The sequence below is a fragment of the Parasteatoda tepidariorum genome, chromosome 11 (assembly GCF_982258835.1).
Source record: "Parasteatoda tepidariorum strain Cologne lab strain chromosome 11, Ptep-v5.0, whole genome shotgun sequence".
Lineage (NCBI taxonomy): Eukaryota > Metazoa > Arthropoda > Arachnida > Araneae > Theridiidae > Parasteatoda > Parasteatoda tepidariorum.
The window spans coordinates 89098768-89121777 of NC_141765.1; the positions used below are offsets into that span (position 1 = coordinate 89098768).

General features: G+C 27.8%; 1 protein-coding gene across 20 annotated transcripts in view; it reads right to left on the bottom strand.

Annotated features, from left to right (window-relative positions):
• Window positions 1-23010, bottom strand: part of LOC107451625 (telomerase protein component 1) — a 300321-nt gene that overhangs the window by 108889 nt on the left and 168422 nt on the right. For all 20 annotated transcript variants that reach the window (XM_021147109.4, XM_021147108.4, XM_087155402.1 and 17 more), the window contains 2 exons: window positions 8006-8145; window positions 1471-1539 (listed from right to left, as the gene is read on the bottom strand). In XM_021147109.4, the coding sequence (XP_021002768.3) occupies window positions 1471-1539; window positions 8006-8145 (209 nt within the window). The remainder of the gene's footprint in view (window positions 1-1470; window positions 1540-8005; window positions 8146-23010) is intronic.

The window sequence follows — 23010 nt, forward strand, 5'->3', positions numbered from 1 at the left end:
AAATTAAACATTCTTTCTTGTTTCTAAAAAAAAACTCAAAAAAATCCGCTACAATTTGGATGAAAAACTTAAATTAAAATTACATTTAGGAGTATTTACTACAAAAAATATAAAGATTTATATCAACAAATTCACATTAAATTAAAAGAGCATTTGACACACAGGTTAACAAACACGTACGGAGAGAGAAAAAAAAACTAAACAGTTTGAATAACTTTTGATTTAATGATCAGATTTTAACGTAATAGGACTATCTTAATCTTACGAGGGTGTCATCTCAAATATGTTAATTTGTTAGTGCAGACAATATTTTAAGTTATGAAATCAGACATTAAAACGTATTTTCTCTGAGTAACATACCTTTTATTTGATGGATTATGATGATTATGATTCCTAACACTCTAAAATAGGGGGTAGCTGGAATTTGGAAAATATGGTCTTATTTGTATGGTATGGAGAGCAGTCAAAAGTTCAGACCCCTGAATGTTAATTTTGCTTTTTTCATATTTTGCCATAGTTTCAGAGTTGTTTTTTTTTTAAAGCAAATTGAAAAAATTTTGCACACAAATACAGATTTATTAATCCAAAAATAATACCACGATTTTTTAAATATTAATTATTTTCTTTTATTTTATTTCATAATAGTGAAAATAATTTTGAATACTAAGGCATACAAATTTTTACATGGCAAAAGACAAAATTTGTATGAAATCGATTGAATAGTTCATTTTTAAATTGAATTTCAAAAATCTTACTTTTTAAAAATTTGATTTCAGAGGAAGTTACGATTTCAGAGGTTGTAGTTTTTTTTTTTTAAATAGAAAAGGCCAAATATTGTAAAATAATGAATGATATATTGACATGGCGTTATAAAAATCCTTCAAATGCAATTTTTTTAATCTTATCTTTCACTAAAGAGTATATGAAAATAAGAAAAAAGTTTTGATAGCTTACATAAAAATTCTAAAGTGATGTTTCATTAAAAACATTTGGCTTATTTTCATAAAATTAACACGACATGACACACTACATTTAAAGAAGAAAATGGATAATAAGACGAAGAAATCGCTAGCTATTTATTTAATAAAAACAAAAAAAAGTTTGAAATGGGTTTACAATGGAATTGGTGCAAATCAAGCACACCAAGAAGTGATTACTCAACTCAGCGCTAAATTACATGTCATAATATTATATTAAATATATCAGGATTTTATTGACTCTGTACCTGATTGTTCCGCCATTGAAAATTTCCCAATTTAATTTAAGTGATCATTTTTTCATTTTAATGATCTGAAAATTAATTCGAACAAAGGTTTCAGCATAAAAAATCCTCTTACGAAAACGTTTTGTTCAAGCATAATGCCAAAACATTTAATGGTATGAGAAATGTTGAAGTTGGAAAAAAACCAGCAGGAATTTAGTCCATTACAATAATATAGTTAAATTATATTTCTTAAAAGTTTCACTTACTTAATTAACTGAGGACTGTTTCCGCACAGATAAATATCTCTTTCATCATCAGAATGTTGATTTGAAAAACTAAAAGAGGATATATATATATATTAGCTCAATAAAGAAAAAAATGATAAAAACAAAAGAAAGAAAAATGAAGAAAATTAATAAGTTTTATTTACTGCGCATAAGCTGCAAGTATATAGAAATTACAAAATAAGTTAAAAAACATAGAGAAAACATGGAAAATAATAGAGATTAAAGTAAAGAATTAAAATTATTAAAATAAAATACGTTAAAAGGTATTTAAAAAAAATTATTTAAAAAAAAATATTAAAAAGTTGGAAAACAAAATAATTAAACAATATAATCTCGCCATCAGCTCACACAATTATATCCGCAAAAAGGAGTGCATTCTAATATTGCATTAATATAGCCAAAGCAATACATCGCAATACAATAGTGTGAGGAGCACTACAAAAATTTAAATGAAAAAATAACACATTAAGTATAAAATATATGGAACAAAACATATCAAGTACCTAAAAAACAGGTAATAAACAATAATGCAATTAAAGTAATAAATAATATTATAATAAAAGTAATAAATAATATTATAATAAAAGTAATAAATAATATTATAATAAAAGTAATAAATAATATTATAATAAAAGTAATAAATAATATTATAATAAAAGTAATAAATAATATTATAATAAAAGTAATAAATAATATTATTAATTGCATTAATAGGGTTGATATTTAATTATACAATTTTAATGATTTCAAAAAATTAACATTTATTTAAAAAAAGAAAGATAATTTGTTCGGTTTGCAGATTATTAGCTATTGATTTGCCCAAATTGGATTAACACATGAGAAAAATATAAATTTAGCTAACAAAGAAGATTTTATTAGATTTAATAATAATAATAACAACTCAAATGATTTTATACAGAACTTAATTACATCCATTGTTCTGAACTTAACTTAATTACAAACATACACATTACATCCAGAACTTAATTACATTCAATCCATTGTTTTTTTTAATCAAATTTTGAAAGAGTTTGTCAATTTATTTTTTGGATAAATAAACATTACTACATATTCTTGGAATTTTATTCATTTTAATAAAAATGGTATTTAAATAAAGGCTTTTACTTTTATTAATATTATTTACTTATTATTTTCCATCTTTTCTTAATACTTTTAACTTTATATTATATATATATATATATATATACATACTGAGGGGCCAAATTATGACCACCTGACAGTTTTATGCAAAATGAGCAATTGCGTCACACTGTTGCCACTAGAGGGCGTGATAGCTACAAAGGGGGAGTGCAAGGCAAGAGTACCATCATGTGAACTGTGTGGAGATATGGGCAAAAAACGTGACTTAACTGAGTTTGATCCCTATTCCTGCCAGATGGGAAAATTCTTGGTTTCTTATGCCACAGTGAACAAAATAATAATGATATATTTAAAAAGAAAGTGAAATAGAATAAAAATAAGTACCACAAATTGAGAAATATAATATATACATATACATTTTTTTAATAGCGGCAGGCACTGAACTTTCGTTCTTCGCCATAGAAGATGCCGGAAGTGTTGCTCATTTCTCGTTAACCAGTGGGCACCTGCGAATCAAAGTCATGGAGGCGAGCAACGTCAACTACGCCACACTGCCACAAATATCCATTCATAGGGTGGGCCACATTCACTCACACAAGAAGACAACACAGAGAGAGATACATCCATGCCCAGAACAGGATTCGAACCCGCGACCATTGGCTTCGCAGTCAGACACGCTAACCGCTCAGCCACCTGGCCGGCAGAAATATAATTTAACTATATGTATACATGAAGGGGAGAGAGAGGCCCCTCATTCTTCAGATACTCCCGCAGTCATTGAGAGTAGACATCTCTAGTTTGCAAACGAGCATAAGGATTGGACAGTATATGACTAAAAAAGGGTTTTGTGGTCTGATGAATTGAGGTTTCAATTACACCATGCAGGTGGCAGGGTTTGGATATGGCAAAAACAGCAGGAAAGCATGGGCCCCAACTGCATTGCCACAACACTTCAAGCTGGTGGAGACAATGTTATGGTTCGGGGGACGTTTTCTTGGCATTGCATGGGTCCTTTGATTCCTGTGCAAAAACGTTTGAATGCCCAAGGGTATTTAAGGGTTATTGCATATCTAGTAAATTATGTTACGTTAATAGAGTACTCTGCCGGGGATGAATACTTTCAGCAAGACAATGCTCCTAGTCACATAGGTTGTATGGTCGTCAACTGGTTCGAAGAACATGACGGTGACTTCACCTTGCTTTGTTGGCCGGCATAATCTCCAGATCTCAACCCAATTGAGAATTTGTGGGTGATCAAAAGGGGCATGAGATAGCTGGATTGAGTGCCATCCGATCTGATGGAACTGAAAAGTGTAGTTCATCGGATATGGGGTCAAATTCTTCCTACCACTTACCAACATCTCATAAAATCTATGCCATGAAGAATTTGAGCAGTATTACAGGTCAAATATAGAAAAATCACGAAAAATTATAAATGGATATTTAAAAGAGTGAAGCAAATAAATATCAAAAAACGTTACCATTCAATTTCATAAAATAAGTTCTGACTAAAATTTGTGCTGGGTGAAAGCATACAAATATTGGAAAACTTGAAAGGCAGAAAGTTAAAGGTAACTATTAGTAAAAATGTAAAGTTTCTATTCTTAAAAGAAATCATAATGGTCAAGTATCCATAATGTATTTTAAGATGATTTATAAAGCTTTAATACTCTTCGTTATAAAAAAATTAAGAAAATTTATTAAAATTTGTGAAATTTAAAAAAAAAACCAAAAAGTTATCAAAAATATGTTTTATTTTTTAATTAAACAATTAATATTAAACATTTGGAAAAAAATTGTTATGATTTATAAGAAAAGAATATTAAATGTATTTTATTTCCTCAAAATAATTTTTGATTCATGTGAGAAAAAGTTGCCAATCTTTTGAAAAAAAAACCTAGTTTAAAAGATATGTTAATAAACTTTCTGTCAAAAGGCAAGGCAAGTTAAATAATGTCTGAAGTAATATATTAAACCTTAAGTCATATGATTACTACTTTCTATTTAATATAAATGCAGTCAGACAAAGGCTGAGACAGTCTGGTCGGTTGGGCGCTGGGCTCATGCTCAAGAATTCGTGGGTTCGATTCCCCCCGGACGAAGATTCCCCGCGTAGTAAATGGTGACTGACGCACGTTAAATCTGTTGAGTCGCAAAGTCCTCCATGTTCCCATAACAAATCAATACCTCTGTGGCTACTGGTCCAGGAGTTTCCTTGTCTTCTGGATTGGTTCAAAATTACAAGGCTACGAAGCTGAACATTAGTAGTCGTAAACCAAAAAAATTGGGTCAGCTGTTCAACGACGTATATAAAATATAAAATTAAATGCAGTCAGACAATAGAGTATAGTGAAATATCTGTGGACATAGTATTAAGTCAACTATAAATGATGGTTCACTATATTTAAATTCAAGCAAAGTAAATGTTTCCGTATCATAGATTTTTACACATTTATTATTTTGATTTTTGCCATTTTTCATACTTCCTTTCATTTCTGAAGAAAGTGTCTATTGAAAGCTGGAATTTCTGGGTTCCCTCTCACATATGCCCATTTCTGGAGCAATACTGATACCAGTGACAATAAAATTTTCTATTAAAGGGATGGTTGATTGTCGAGTAATGGACATGAAAGATAAATCAATAATAAATCAATAAGGCACTATATTGAACCGAAGATCCTATACTCTGCTTCAGCTATATCAAGGCAAATCTCCAAATAAAGATCTTCTCATGGACAGTCACTAATCTGTTGTAAGGTAGCCAAAACGGCTTGACAGGAGAGAAGATTAAAGAGATATGACTTCTATATAAAGGGAAATGACTTCTTTATGATAAATATTCATTTTAAACGAGTAATACTTTTTTTCAAAAAATCATAATTGAAATGGGCTACAGGTGGCATAGAGCAGAAATCTCTACCTATGGCAACACTTTGCATGCATGCTTTCACCATTAGCATGTGGAGAGTTGTATAGAAAGAAGCATGTTAGCTTCTGTCTTGATTTTCAAATAGATTAAAAACTTTTAAGTTAGGAAACTACATGGAACTGAAAACTACATTGAACATAGTTATAAAAAAAAGCGTTGAGGAAATTTTTAAATAATATTTTTGACAATTAAATATGAAAAATATAGAGAAAGGGAAAAATATCGTAGTACATTCCTATGCAACTGAGAAGTAGGACTGGGCTATAAATCGATGTATTGAGACATATCGATTTAACGCATATATCGACAAGACGATACAGTGACTTTCATTCAAGGCGATGCATCAGAAATCTGATTTAAGCTGTCGAGTAAAGACAACGAGCGCAAAACGATATAGCGATATAAGACACACAAGGATATAAGATAACGATATAGCGATATAAGACTCTTCTCTTACGTTCCGATGTCGGCTCGCGCTGTGGCAGACGATATTCGTTTTATTATGTTGAAATGGCCTTGATTGGTGAGCTGTAGAATCAGAGTTTTGAGAACGCATATCGTTATATCGCATGTTCCTTTTCGCACCTCTTAGCTTTTTTTTTCTTTGTCGCGACTTTTCTTGTAGATTATTTTCAGTGGGACTAACTTCGTGATCGCCGATGTTACCTTGTTCTGAAGGCAATCTATTATTGAAAACAATATATAAAGAAGAGCTTCTTCATTAATTAGATAAGTTTTTTTCAAAAAAAACTTCTTTTTATTTTTAAATGTGAAAATTATCGGCAATCTAATTTAGGCGCCCATAAAGAATTAAATTTGTTAGGTTATTTTTTTACTTTCTTTTAATTTATTAAAAACTTTTTGGATGAAACTTCTAATAATTTAATGAGTTTTTATTACTGATTTTAAATTTATAAATCTTGTTGTTTTTATTTTTAGAAATAAAGAATTTTTTTAGAAATATTTTAGAAATTTAGAAATTTTTAGAATATTTTTAGAAATTTATTTTTGTCATTTGGATTTGGACATAAGTCAATCAACTTTGTTTATACAAAAAAATTTGAAAGGTTTGCGTGTTTTATTAATTTTTTTAAATCATTTAGCACTTTGTTTTATTAGAGAGTATAATAATTTTTTTTAAAAAAATATTCTTTTCACATTATTTGTTAATTAGCTAAATATATTATCGAATATCAAAATTTTTTTTATTTTTAAGAAATTAAATCTTACCTTGTTTTTCGTTCATATTTATTCATATTTATTTATACACGGTCATTATTTAATTTAATTTAATTATTTATCTGAAATGATAAGGTACCGCAGTGGACTGATCGTTAAGACACGGTTCCCTGCAGATCATCAAAGTCAAGCTTCACTAGCTGTGGTCAGTGTGCGGGTGAGTGACCACATGGATCAGTCTGCGTAGGAACCGAGGGTGTGCGGTATTGGTCCTCGTTAAACTGTTCTACCGTAAAGTGCTCGACTTCGCGTGCAAGTCGTCGAGCTACCGATGGTGCCATCCCATCTGCAGAGGATCAAAATTGTGATGGCATGTCTTTGGATCATCCTCAGGGATGTTTCCCAGACCGTCGCCAATAGCCCATTGAGCAGCTCTAGTGTGACGTAAATGAACTATAATAGAACTATAATAACTGAAATGATAATAAAAAATAGTGTTTTAAAAGCATTTTTTTTTCTAAAATTTATTTAGCACTTTGTTTTAAACATAGAAATAATTTTTAACGTTTTATTTAGAAATTGAAGATTGCGATCGAACTTAATAATTATGTAATTATTTATGCATAATAGTACAAGAAAATATTAATTTGTAAAAAACGCTTTAAAAAAAGTTTTTAACACTTTGTTTTACGCGTATTATGAATTTCTAAACAAACATTTCAATAAATATTTTAAGTAAGATATGTACATTGTAGTCAATTTATTTAATATCTTTCTTAACAAAACATATATATCGTCAAATTTATAAATTGATTTAAATCAATCTGAGTATGAAGTTTTGATAGAAATCTGACTTTCTGTGCCTTACAAGTAAATGAAATTCAAAAATACTATATCACGATACATCGCTATATCGCGATGCAAAACTGACGATGCATCACGATATATAATTTCTAATATCGCCTAGTCCTACTGAGAAGAAAAGGAAAGGAAGGGTTATGAACTGGTTTTCTCCTCAGATGGTGATGGTGTATTCGAGCATTGCAATTGCAAATACTTATAAATTTAACACATCAACCAAATTTTACAAAATTTATTAAAATAAAAGCAAAGGGCAATTTAATTACACTATAAACAAACTAGGCATTTTTCAACCAGCCACTCTATAAGCGTATGAAATAATCTTTGTTAAATAGCATGCAGACAAGATTGCCAAAAAAAAAAATTCACTACTACCAAATATTCACTATATTCCACGTTCATTATTAGCATACTATTTTAGACACAGAAAAAAATTTTTTTTACCTCTTATTACTCAAAACAAGATTTACATCTGTATAAAGAAGGTCTGGATTAACTGTCTCACGATATTTGTTTAGAAAAGAAGTAACAGACTTTTCATACTCTTTGTCATCTGATATTCTTAAAAAGATTATATGATCCAACTGAAAAAGGAACAGTATTACTGAATGTGTAATAAAGAATATCAAAAGTACAAATATAATATTGATAAACCCATTAATTGTGATAAGCTTATAAATATTAACTGCTTAAAGGATTGTGCAGGGTTTTTAATATAAAACAAAATTGAGAAAATTCGTAAATGGCTAATGCTCAGTTTAAAGCGGCCACTTTTCAAAAAAGGTGGTCACACAGGTGGAAAATTTGAAAAAATTTAAAGAAAATGGTTAATATTAATGTATGGCATTTCCTTTTAAAAAAATTGTAAACATTACAAGGTTCATTTCTAAAATGAAAATAAATAAATAAGAAACAAGCTTTTTTCAGATTTTAATAAAATATTCATAATAATTCAATAAACAAAATAATCATAAAATCAATAAAATATTCAAACAGGTGGTCACATTTTAAAAAATTAGAAATTTTAAAGAATTGATAGAAAATTATTGATAATATTAATGCATGGCATTTCTTTTAAAATATGATAAAGTTCATTTCTAAAATTAAAAAAGTAAATAAATACATAAATTAATAAGAAACAAACATGAAATAAAGTAATTTTCAGATTATTATAAGAAAATTCATAATTCCAGACTAAAAAATAATTATAATTAACTATGCACATAAGGAACATTTTCGAAGAAACAAGTGGTGATCAGACAGGTGGCTGCCAGGGGGGTAAAGCATGAACTACGCTTATGCGTATTTTATTATGTATATTGTACCTACAATGTTTGTGCAGATATTGTACATGTGTATATATATAGGAAACACAAATTATATGTACATGCGCGAGTACATTCTATGTACATAAAAATATGTAACCCTATACATGCTTACATAATGCATTTACAATCAGTATGCAATCGTAATTACTTGTAATCGTATAGTTTGATTACAAGCAAGCACAATTACTTGCAATCATATATTTTGATTACTTGTAAACATAATTATCTGTAATCGTTTTTGTTGTGATTACTTGGAATCATAATTACTTGGAATCTTGATTACGGTTGTAATCAAAATTTTGGTGAATTGTAATCAAGATTACAAGTAATTGATTGCTGTAATCAAATATTGTAATCATGATTACAGCTGTAATCAAAATTATAAAAAAAATTTAATCATGATTACAAGTAATTGATTACTGAAATCGACTATTGTAATCACGATTACAGCTGTAATCAAAGTTGTAATCGTGATTACAAGTAATTGATTAATGTAATTTATTGTTGTAATCACGATTACAGCTGTAATCAAAAATATGTTAGGTGCTAATCATGATTAGTAGATGTAATTGATTACTGTAATCGAAAAATGTAATCGATTTCATTTTTGCTCAACTTTGGTTTGTGCACACTATACAGATCGAAAGTTTGTTTCAAAATAGGTAAAAAACCATATAATTTAAAACTTATAGTCACTTTTTGTTGAAATTCTGAAAATAAAATATACTAAATAAGAGTAAAGATAAAAATTGAAAGTTACTTTTACACCTTAAAAGCTTTTCTTACTATTTCCTTCTAAAGTATTCATTGTCTGATTATGCAACTGCACATGGAAGTTTGCATCGATGTTACCAATGTACGATATCTGACAGAGGAAATTTGACTGAAAAAAAGCTACTTATGTCGTTCACTCTTGCCTTATGTCCTCAGTAGCCCCCCTTTTCCCCTAAATATTATGTTAAACATATAATACCAATTTGTCAAAACCTTTTGAATCGGTTAATATATCGTTTGGAAGGTGTTTTCAAAACAAACAACTAAAAAAAAAATATTTATTTGTTTCAAATCTAAACATTTCTACTCGTTAAAAAACAATGAAATTATAGGCTTTTGTATAGGCATACATGCCCACGTTTTAAAAAGTCACAGTTGAAAAAATATCTAGAAATGTTTTCTTTAGATACATGGCATAATTAAAAAAATTCTAATTAAAAATAATTCTTTTTAATGATTTGGCTTGACAATGAACTTTAATTGTTTGGATTTCTAAGCTAAAATATACAATAACTTCAATGAATATACAATAACTTCAATAAAAAATTTCAATGAATATCGTAAACCTTCGTGTTACAGTAAAGATTATCTTCACGATTAAAAAATAAAATATAAATCTCAAAATTGTAAAAAAAAAAAATTTAAAAAGGGGAAAAAAGTGTAAGTTGAATATAATTAAAGCAATCGTAAGTGAAATGTTTTTCTCATCTTGATCCGGTTTAATTTATGTGGTTTTAAATTGAAATTGCCATGTTTAAAATGAAAAATAAAATTATTCAATTCATTTTTAACAAAAATGTCTATATTTTGAAAAAATAATCAGCACTATTTATAGTTTCAGTCTTAAAATTTTCAAAATTGTGTACTTTAAACTAAAAAACTATTCATGAAAAAAGCTCTCATAAAATTATTACCACTGGTATAATTACTTTGATTATTTTATAAGATTTTTATTAAAAAAAAAAAATTTAAAAAAATATACATATAAATTACGCTTAACGCTTCCTACTCCAGATGTTACAGAAACAAATTGTCCCATGCTTAAAAATACATTGTTTTTTCTAATTGAAGTAGCTTTTACTGATAATTATAAAATTTTACAAAATTTGTTAATAAAACTTTGGTATAAAAATATTTCTTTGTTATTTTGTTTAAAGTATAAATTGAGAGTAATAATTTGTATTAGAATAAAAATTACCTTTGTTCATATCAATTATTGTTCGTGTGTAAAGGCTTTTTCCATGGTTTATTTTAAATAAGAGAGAATAAATGTATAAAGTATTTGGTGTTTCAAGCGCTGCTCTACACAATGTGGTTATCATATAGGATAAGAATAAAATAGTATATTTAAAAGAAAATTTAATGCATTCTATACCCAATCATGTTATTTCCCTGATTTTTGAGTTAAAGGTTTTTTGGTCATTCTTTTTTCTCAGGTAAATAAAGTGGCAACACATACCATTTTTGTCAATGAAAACAAAGGATTTGAAATCAATTTAATTTCAATAAAATAGAGAAAATGCTCATCTTAAGGAATCGCTATAAGAAAGCCTCTTGTATAAGTAGAAAAAATAATCGAAACAATGAAAAAATCGTTTTTCATAGAACTTTATTCCTTATGGACTGAAAAACAGAGATTTTTATTTTAACTAAAATACTTTAAATGATGACACATTTTCAGTTATTCTCAATGAGCAATGTTTATAGCTCTTTTCATTAAATTAAATTGAATTCTGATTTATAAAATTAAAGGTTACATTTCATTTTTGAATGAAAACAAAATTGTTTAAAAGCATAAAAAATTGGAAGTTCCAATTTTCAAGATTTAATAATTTAGTTTTTTTAATTTAAAATTTAATAATTTAATCTCCAATCTTACTAATTTTATTAATATAAAATAAGAACAAAATCCATGCAAACACAATAAATGGTAAAAATCATGAACTTATGTACGATAGAAATGAATTTGATATACAAACATAAATAAAAAGCAATTTTTATATAACCATTCATATAAAACTATTCTAACAGAGTACATAAATACACTATTTTAAATGTATTAAATGATTTGATGCAAACATTTGCTTACCTCCTTAGAGATAAATTTATCTTACGTTTTCTTATTATTCAAAGAAAAACTTAATTTAGAATGTGAATTATTGATGACATGATTTATGTTCTTTTTTTTAAAAAAAAAAAGAGAGAGAATGGTGCAAATAATTTTAATTAAGTCTCAACTAAAATTAAATACAATTAATTAAACAAAATAAAAGTCAAAAAGTCAATAGCTTCAAAAGTGATAAAAAAATAAACAATTTCACTTGACTTTATAATTGCGAATGCCTAAATATCAAAAGATGCAAAACACATTTTTCGCTCCCTCACTTTAATTTAAGAGGAAAATAAAGTTTTCTATTTAGAAAATAGCTTTAAAAAAGGAAAAAAAAATTTTTGTTTAATTACTTAAATTAAGAATAGTAGACAAAGTTTTGAATTTTAAGTCATAAATTTTTTTTTAATCATTTCAAAGAATTTAATTTTATGTGTCAAAATTTGCACAAAATCGGATAGTTACTAAGAAATTTAATTTTAAAAAAGTCGTATAGTTAAAATTTGATTTCTCAGGAACCTTCTGAACAATTTGGTTCAAATGTTATACTTTGCTATAGAAAATTAAATTCTTTAAAATGATTTAAAAATTTGTATATCTTACAACTCAAATTTTTTTCGATCAATGTTAGAAATAATAATAAATAAATAATTATTAAAAATTATTTTTTTATCTCTGAATAAACGAATTTCATAATTGTACGCAAAAATTTTCGACACGCTTAAAAAGTTTTTGAGATATGGCGAAGCATAAAGTAAAATCAGCATTAAGGGGTCCAAACTTTCGGCCACTCACCTGACCAATCTATCGAAACCTTATTTTCTATATTGCGGCAACTCAAAACATCATCTGCACTAATTTATTATCATATTTGAGGATGAACTATTATGTTTGAGTTCTAGTACATGGAAAATCCAATCATTAAATCAAAAGTTTTTCAAGGCGTTTAATACTATGAAGAAATTACATTTTCTGATGTTGTTTTGAATGAATGAATCCACTTCCTCGAAAGATAATGGAAAATTAATTAAATTGAAAAATAAAAGTATATATATTTTTTATTTATCCTCAATTATTATACTGTTTATTATCTATAATTAATATTTAATAGCAATATTTTTTTATACATAATGAAAAAAACTACATATTCCGCTTTTTTTTTGCTCTTTGTGAGTTGTCATCAAAGGGAGAAAAAAATCCCGCATCCTGTTTAAAAAGTGTGAAATCCACAGGAATAACTGGAAAAAATTCAATGATATGAGAATGTTTATTTCCGATGAAATCTCACTAATAGGAAGCTTCAAAAAGGAGATAATTAAATGTACATTTTGAGATTTATGCGTTGTAATAAGTAATATATTAAAAATATCGAGATTTTAAAAAATGTAAAACTTAGAAATGATTACTGCCGAAAAAATTGATTGAGAAAACGATATAATCTTGTCAAATAGTGATTAATCAAGTGTACTATTTGAATTTCTCGTATCATAATAATATAGGGATTTTAAAAAATCACAAAAAAAGCAACAGAAACAACTGCCAAAAAAAAAAAAAAAAAGTGATTCATCGATAGATTTAGCACAATTTGATCACGTCAAAAAGTAATTACTCAAATGTGCAATTTGGATTCTCGTTTTTTAGTAACATAGAATGAAAATATCAGTAAAAAAATTATAAAAACTAAACTCAGTGGCGCGACAGCCCATAGAGGGCCAAGGCCTACTGTGCCCATCTCAGTTTTCTTGACCTTGGGCTCTGGGGTGCAGGAGCAGATGTTCCGGTCAGGTGGTCAGCCGAACGCGGAACCCCCAGTGTTTAGTTCCCAAGCATGCTTGGTACTCATTTATCGACCCACTGAAGGGATGAAAGGCTGAGTGAATCTTGCCCGGCCCGAGGATCGAACCAGGGACCTGTGGCACGACAGCGCGAAGCGCTACCGCTCAGCCACCGGGAGTTATAGCGATTTAAAAAAAAAAAAGAGAAAATTTGTAATAATAATAGCCAATAAAACGATCGAAACAAATGGATTTACGATGGTATCATCACAAATCGAGCACATGAAAGAGATAACTCAAATGCGCGATTTAAATTTTGTGTGTCGAAATGATATGGGAATTTTAAAAACCAAGAGAAAATCAATTGCATTAACTGCAATAGAAAAAAAAGGTTTGAGAAACAGATTTACAATGTTAATGAGCGTATTGAAAAGTGATTACTAAAATGCGTGATTGGAAATTTCCATGTCTTATTATTATATAAAAAATTAATTCAATCTAATTGTAGCAAAACGAAAAGGGAGGCAAATATGTTTCAAATTGGAATATAAAACGAAATTGCTATTCATTAAAATATATGTTTAAAAATTTTTTTAAAAAAAACTCTTTTTTTTTTGGCTAGCGATCTTTTAAATGTTTGCCATTTCGGAATTTCTGTTTAGATTATCAATTTTCTACTTTTGTGTTTGTCTCAGTAGTTCATTAATTTGAGCCTAAGTTATGAATTTTTTTTTCCAGTCCCGCGTTCTCGAAGTTACATTTTTTTCTAATTTGCATTAAAAAAAAAAAAAAAAAAAAAGCCGGTATCACACATGAGAACTTTGGAAGGAAAAAAAAAAAAAAATAAATAAAAAGAGGGTGCTGGTAAGGGCGGAATAAATGTCTTGTTAATGAGATTTTGCATAAGCAATAAAATTAAAATATTAGATTTGCGGAGTGTCGAGAAAATTTTGACAGAATATAAATTATTGATTAGCGGATACCCATTAAACAATAGTCTTGAAATTCACGCAATTCGGCCAATTAGCGGATGAATCACATAATCACATGCCTGATAAAGTTAAAAAATACTAAAACATTTTGAATCATTTTGTCAAAAGAAAAAAAAAAATACCCTCAAAGCATCAGAACAAACTTGAACGATAAATAAATTCAGCCCACGGACTAGAAGGGGGGAAAAAAACCACAAACAGAAGCAAATATCGTAACCCCTTCTTTTACTCCCACTCCCACCATAATCTTCGCCTTTCCTAAACTCTGCATAGTCTATAAAGAGGTCAAAGGTTTTTCCATTAATTTAGCAACCATAGGAGAAATTCAAGTGGCATTCTAGCTTATAAGCGTTTGGCGATAAATTTCCGTCTAAAATAAGTGGGTATTAAGGATGGTAAAATAATTTAAATTACGAAAATAAGCAAGACATTTAAATTAAATTCCCTGATTTTTTATCCAAATTTCCCTGACTTTTCCAGGTAGTTAATATTAACTTAAACTCGATATTATTTTGTAGCCATTTCACTTTGATTATATGAAACAAATATAATATATAAATAAAGAACACTCTAAAACACTATAATAATTTTTTTCAAGTACTAATTTAAAATTACAAAAATATGTTTATAACAGTGATATATAATATAAGTGATGTAAATGTAATGCAAGTGATATATATTGCAAAAGACTTAATTATTAGATTAAAATAATAATTATTCAATTTATTTTTTTTAAAAAGGAAGAAAATGTCAATTCGAAATAAAAGATGCTGGAGAAGGTTTACAAAATTTTGCGCCCGAGATGCAATGGAAGGGAGTTCCATAACTCGAAGAAAGTTTGATAAATATTAAATAAATGTAATTTAAAAATACAAAGCAAGCGTGTCTTTATAAGTTAAGAAATTCTTCTTTTTTTCTTCTAATTTGGAAGTAGAAGGATTATTAAAACTTGTTCTTAAAGTATTAAAATATAATAAAAATTGTGAGTGAATAATATTTCTGTGACTTGAAATATAAAATAAAAAACGTCAACATCTGACGATATGTTCCTTAATTTAACATTTCAAGGAAAAGAAAAAGAATCAAACTTCAAGTGGTTACTCTAAATCTATCAATTAATGAATAGAGAAAAAAAAATTTTTTTTTTCTTAGTAGTTGGCGCTATTCGCTAAACCAATTCTACGTAATATACACAAAAGTATTTACTTATTGCAATTATTTTACAAGAAACTTACAAAATTATACTCCCAATAACACTTGAAATTTTTATATTAGTTTACTTTATGTTTATTCACTTTTTTAATTAAAACCCAAATTAATTTTAATAATAATGCATTAACGAGCAATTATACGATATTCACTTTTTTGCTTCCAAAAAATCTATGTGCATATTAAATGTTTTATCATGTTAGTTCCAAATATTTTATTTGTCTAATGATAAGATTTTATAACCATCGTTGAACAGTATACCCAATTTTGAGTTTACGACTACCAATGTTCAATTCCGTAGTCTTGGTATTTTGAACCCAATCCAGAAGATAAAGGAACTCCTGGATTAAGTATTGTGAGAAATTTGCTTTCGTGGAGGGCATTTTGATGGAACTAACCCGCTTGTGCGTTACATGGAGGGAAAACCGCGAAAACCTCTCGCGGTTAGCCTGACTGAAAAAGGACTCTAACCCATGATCTGTCAGCCAATTACGATATTTTACGTCAGTACTGTGGTCAGTGCGAGCCTGGCACGAAATTCGTATCGACCAGATATTGTTGGGATTCGAGCTCGGGTCATCTCACTGACAGTCGAGCGATATATCTCCTGAGCCACTACGGCTCCCTAACGAAAAGATTAAAATATTCAGTTTAGTTACGTTAGTTACAAGTCAGTTAAGTTTGCAACCACCATGTAAGTAAGAAAAGTTTTATCGCGGTTTCTTATGTGTAATGCAATATTGATACGGTCCCTGAAACAAACGATTTCCTTCTATTTCTTTGCGCGAAAGGTTGCTTAAGTCATAATTTTTTAATTCTTTTTTTAGGTAAATATTACTAGTTTTTTCTAATTTTTTTTACAGACTTGTTAAAGAGTACATAAAGAGCATTTTCTAATTTGAGGTTTATGCATTAAAACAACATTTAAAAAGTTAACTTTTCTAAAAATTTACCAAACCAAGTCATGCGATCAAAACTATTATCCGATGAAATCTAATTTAATTTGAAAAAGATTTTCAATTGGAACCATGTTTCTATAACCCTTAGAACAAGAGGTATTCAGTGTGCAATTTTCTTGAGTTTATAAAACTTAAAGCTTAAATTGATTAAAAGTTTGAATACTAATCAAATTTTTAAAAAAAAATATTACTTTAACTTAGCTACGTTTTTGAAATAATTAGAGATAGTAGCTATCATAAATAATAATATTAGAAGAGATAATCATCTATAATAGATGTTTGAATAAAATTAACTAGAAAAATCACTAGTAAGACGAGGAAAATAAGATATAAAAAATAGAATTTTTTACTTATAAATGCATCGTGTATCATACCTGCCAACTCTTCCGAAGATTTTATTTTCATATTTAAAGTGGTAGCAATACTCAGGTTATTCCAATTAACTTTTTGAATTATAATGATAATTATAAATGAGTTTGACCACCACTACATATAAATAATTACAATAAATATATGAAAGCATAATAATCCTTGCGCAAGCGAATTTCAACGGGATCAAAATATAAATATTTTTTTGAGTCAGATTGTTTTTCGTTTATTGTTTTACAACCACTCTGAAAATCCATTCTCGGAAAGAGTGAAGGTTGGCAGGTATGGTGTATTTAAAAATTAGACTTTACTTTTGACACAGATAGATATATATATGTATGGGTGTGTATTTTGAGTGCTTCTCACACTATTGTATTGATATATTTTGCTTTGGATACATAGATACAATATTAGATAGCACTCCTTTTTGCGGATATAATCGTGTAAGTTGATGAAGAGAATATATATTTTCATTATTTTATTTTCTGGCTTTTTCATATTTTTTTAAAAATATTTAATTTTTCTTGGTTTGCAGTAAAAAAATTGGATATTATTTACACACTCATTTCGCTAGTTTATTAAAAAATATAATTGAAAAATTTAAGAGAAAGGAAAATTTAGGTTTATAATACCCCTAATTAAACAAGAGTGACAATTGTTACAGTTTTTAACTCTGACATTCTTCTCATGAGATAACTTCTTTTGCCGACGATTTTGTTCCTTTGTTATTATTAGTTAAAGCCAGCTTACGCATTCTTGTAACTTTTGCATTTTATATTTGAAATTTTAAAGTCGAATGACACGCATGAAATGAACCCTAGTTCAAAGAATACAGTGTACTCCCGATTATCCGGGTTAATCACCGGGACAGGTCGCACGGACAATCGAAAAACACGGATAATCCGAAAACTCCTTTTATTAAAGAAAAATTCAATATCAGTACAAAAAATATAAAAATTACTGACATTTGCATGCATAACATCAAACTAGGAATTTTCCTTTTTAAAAAATGTGTAATGCGTCTTCGCCACATATCGATACACATATTTTATGAACCGCAGTAGTGTCACCGTAATCAAATCCTCCCATATAATCTAATAAAGTTTCCACAGAGTAGCAGAATGAGAAATAGTATTTCATTCATTTACTACATCTTTTGCATCAGTTACTATCATCACTATTTGATTTAACAACATAACGATGTCTTCATCAGTCAAATACTGGAAGCCAGGCTCACATGCATCACTTTGAAACCTATCTTCTAAATTTTCTTCATCAAGAATTTCGAAACCTTAGATTTCTTTTTGCTTGTTCGAGAATAATGTTATCATATTTTTCTTGAACATCTGAAGAGGAATGTTCATCAAGCGGTATGATCTTTCTCGTGATAGAGAACGTGTTCAAAGATCGTGATAGATAACGTAGACGATTTTACCTTTGACCATGCTGCTGATATTCCATATACTGCAATCCAATAACGAATATTGCTTCCAAAAATTTGGTAGTGTTATAACTTCATGAATCAAATTTTTTTAATCTTGAAAATGTTTCTTTATATTTTCTGTGTGACTCCGGAATGAGCACGGATAATCGAGAGTGTACTGTAGTTGCAAGGCCGATTGTTTCGAAAAAAAATGAAACAATTATCAATGATTCGTCAATATTCTTGCTTCCTCATTACAAAATATTAGATCAAAATTTGTATTCATGATTTCTTCAAAACGTGTGTTAAAATTATTATATGTTATTAAAGTAGAAAAAATTCTAATGTTAGAAAAAGAACAATTTTTGAGATGATTCTAAAAATAGCACGGTTTTGGAATCTTTTTACAATTTTTTATTTTAGTAGGTGTTTAACAAAACACGGCATATCGAGCATTTTTCTGTTATAGCAACATTTTTTTGAATTGTGCTGAAGTTGAGAAATAATATTAACAACTGTTTAAGCAAATATTTTCAACTTTTTAAAAGAAAAGGGCAACTTTCTTAAAGTCAGCGGACAAGAATAACTTTGAACGTCAAAATAAAATTGCATGTCCATAGTTTTTTGTTCATTTAAAAAAACAAAGCAAACTGTTGTATTTTTTTGCTGTGCACACATACGCATTTACTTTTCATTACTCAAATAAATAAGAAGCAATAAAAAAAGACAACCAATAATTTATCTTCATTTTTCGAAAACAATAGTATGCTTAGTAAATAGTCAGCTGTTCTGCATCGAATAACATCGATCAGCAGAGTATTTTTAACTTCTTAGCATGATTTAATTCTCAGCTAGCTGGCAATAATTCTAAGTTTTCTTTCAATAAAAACTTATCAATAATTCAAAAAGGAATTTTATTTTAAAGGAAAACTTGAATTAAAGTACTAAAACAGTTTATTAGTATATTAATGGAAAAATAATATACGAGGTAAGAAGATTTTGAGAAAGGTTAAAATTTAATTAAACAGTTGGAAAAATAATTCTGCGAAACAGGAGCAGATAGATAATTAACAAATTTATTTTAAGATTAAGTCGATTTATAAGATGTTGAGAAATTTTAAGATGCTTAAAAATTTTGACTACGTATTCGTATTAATAATTATAAAATATATATTGGAGAAATTGATAAACATATTATTCCAAATCTATGCATACGTTTGCATATTATTGAAATTGTATTAATCATTGAAAGAACAAACAAATAAAAAAAAAGCTGACGTATAACCACATTCTATCAGAAACAGGCTGTTATTGAATTCAACATCCGTTAATATAATGTTCTTATTCAATAAAATGTTTTATTCAAATCTCTTTATTAAATTACGAACAAATTTTCAGAAGACTAAAAAAGAAACATCGTATTTTATAATTTAAAAAAAGGATTAGCAATTGGTTATTAGCGAAAAAAATATTAATGAAATTTTACTCTACGCGCACGCAAGTCTCATTTAAATATTTTTTCATTGTCACCAAATTACTTTTTTAAAAATAATTTATTTTAATTTTTCTCAACTTCTACCAAATGAAAACTGTTGAAACTTTAGATTTTGCAATAGAAAAATGCGTAGATTAATATGGTATAAAAAAAAATTTACACTTCATAATTCAAAATTTTTTTCATCCACAATTAAATTAAATAATTATTAAAATTTATTTTTTGCATGAAACTATCTTTGGGTGAATGGCTTTTATAAGTGTGTGAATTTTTTTTCTTTTGAATTGCTTAATTAGTTCTAAAAATGTGACTAAAAACGCAAATTGAATAAAACGAAAAATTGACACGTTTGTTTCAATTGGGAATTTGATTTTCTCTTGTTAACAGTGTTTCCATAATTTGTTGTGAAAGAAATTCTGTCAGGCTTCAGTTGTAGGATATTCAAAACCCTCTTTTTCTTTGATGTGGCAGCTGATAAGCTACGACGTTATAAAGCAAGAAATTTTCCAACATATCATATGACTGGTAGCGCTTTAAAATAATATTTTTATTTATTTCACTGTTTAAACCCTTAAATAAACATAAAAAGCTATGGCACATCGATTGCACAATTTTAAGTGGTTTTGGAATATAGCGGTTTGTTAGCCACGACGGTTAAAGGCGAGAAACTTAATATAATTCTTGTTTTTTAAGAGCATTGTGAAATCAGTAGGCATTGACTTGATAATGAAATTTAATTTCGCTTTTTTAAATCATACAATAAGCAAAAGAAACAACAGTATGTCGATTGTACATTTTTAAACAAATTTTAAAAAAAATTTCACATTTTTCAGTTTTTATAAATTTTACATGTGATACACAACCGGATGATATTAATTTTTTTATACATCAATTTTCTTCTTTTTACATAATTTTCTTATTTTCCGCACTATTGTGAAGCGTTAAGCGTATTGAAAATAAATACTTCAGCTTTTTTGGCCACTTAGGTGGAAAGAAACCTTCCGGTGATTTTAGCGAAGGGCCTCTTTTCTGGTAGATTTGTATTTGGTACAAGCAATGGAAGAACGTCTTCAATGATGAAAGCCTCAGTCCTACCACGCGATTTCCTATCATGGCAGCAATGGTTCCCGATAAATCGAATTTTTTAAAAAAAGTCATAGTTTAAAATCCGATTTATTAGGTATATCTATCCTTAAAAATATGAAACATGCCAAAAAAAAAACATAAACATTTAAATTAAATAAAGAAAAAATAATATTTCATAAGAAATGGATTTTATCGGTAATAATTATAGAAAAACTAAAAATATCTCTCAAAATGAAAGTAAACATTTATGCTTAAAACGAATCAGAATTTAAACTTCGAGCTTAAAACATGATAAATTGTTTGCAGCTATGAAATAAAGTTTTCCCTATATTAAAAAAGTTATGAGAGCCTCTACCACCTACCTCTGTTTTGGCTAAGAGACTTGAAATCACGAAGTTGTTAGTTGAAAACTGTATAAGGATTAACATGATATAAAAGAATTTATAATTTGTCCGAGATTTATAAACTGTTAAACTTGTTGCAAAAAAACAACGCACGGCGCTCGCTCTGTTGGCAGTAGAAATGAAATTGCAGAGCTACGAAGTTGAAATTTGTTGTTTTAAAAGGCTCATTTTTGGTTATAAACTTAACTATAGCGATTCTTTATTATTATGATTTTTTTTTTTGAAAAAAAAAACATATTTTAATTTGTTTTAAATATGAGAATTTGGTTATTAGTTCAAGAATTATTAACTGTTAAATTTGAATTTGTAGAATCGGACGCAAGTACAAAGTTGAAATTTGACTTGTTGAAAATTTAAATCTCATTTATAAATTTATTGCGATTGTTTTTGAAATTCTATTTTGTTTGAAAGTAACGGCAATTTTAAAAGATTTTTGTTTTATTTTATTTATTTATTTATTTTTGCTTTAAATAACTGTTAACCTATTATTAAAGAAAAACATATTTATCGCACTCGAGATTTTTATTTTATTAGCTCATACTTGACATGATTTCAAAAGCAACAAAAAAGTCAATAAATAAAATATAAAAAATGAGAAATGAAAGATGTTACCATAAATCCTAATATTTGTATCGAAATTTTTAAAAATAAATATAATTTTTAAATAATAAGACTTTGGAGAGATAGAAACAGTTTCCAATTTGAACAGTTATATAATGTACAGATATTGGGTAAAAATATAAACACTTCTATACTAACTTTATATAAACAATATTTCTTTCGGCAGCAAACGCTTTGGAAGATTTTACATGGTAAAACTGTTGACACAATTTGAAAGATCGTGCTGAAGCTTTTAGAAATGTCATTTTTACCCATGCCAAAGTCGGATTGATCAAAATGAGGTAGGTGATGAAGTTAATAACTTCTTTTTATCAGAAATTTTGAAATCATTCGATAGGATTGCGATGCTCATATAAGATTTATTTTTCTAGTATGGTTGAATATTTTTCAAATCCAAAAAATCGTGATATTTTTCAATCCAAAAAATGTGATTAACATTTAACAAAATGCCCTTATCAAAAACTTTAATAATTATATATTAGATACACGAATGATTTTTTTTTTTTTTTAATATCGACTTATTACATTGTGCATAAACTATAATAAAACAGCAACTACCGACAATTGTTATCTTAAAAAAAAAAAAATATAAAAAAAATGCATAAATTTTGTTTCATTGAAAAATTGTGTGATTGTTTTTAAATTTTGTTTCATCGAGTTCGAATGGTAACTTTAAAAAAATAATCTTTAACAGGTTTTTAAGATGGACTTAGCACAAAAATTATAATCATAAAATATTTTCGTTCAATTATAAACTAACGAAAAAATTTTATTTTGTAAGGCTTTTAAACTTCCGAATTTTTAAAAAAATAGCTGTCTGGGTTTTGGGGTTTAAAAAGTTACCTTCAAAAAATTCTAAATTAAAAAGGAAAGGGGGGAGCTTCCCAACGCTATGCCTCATGAG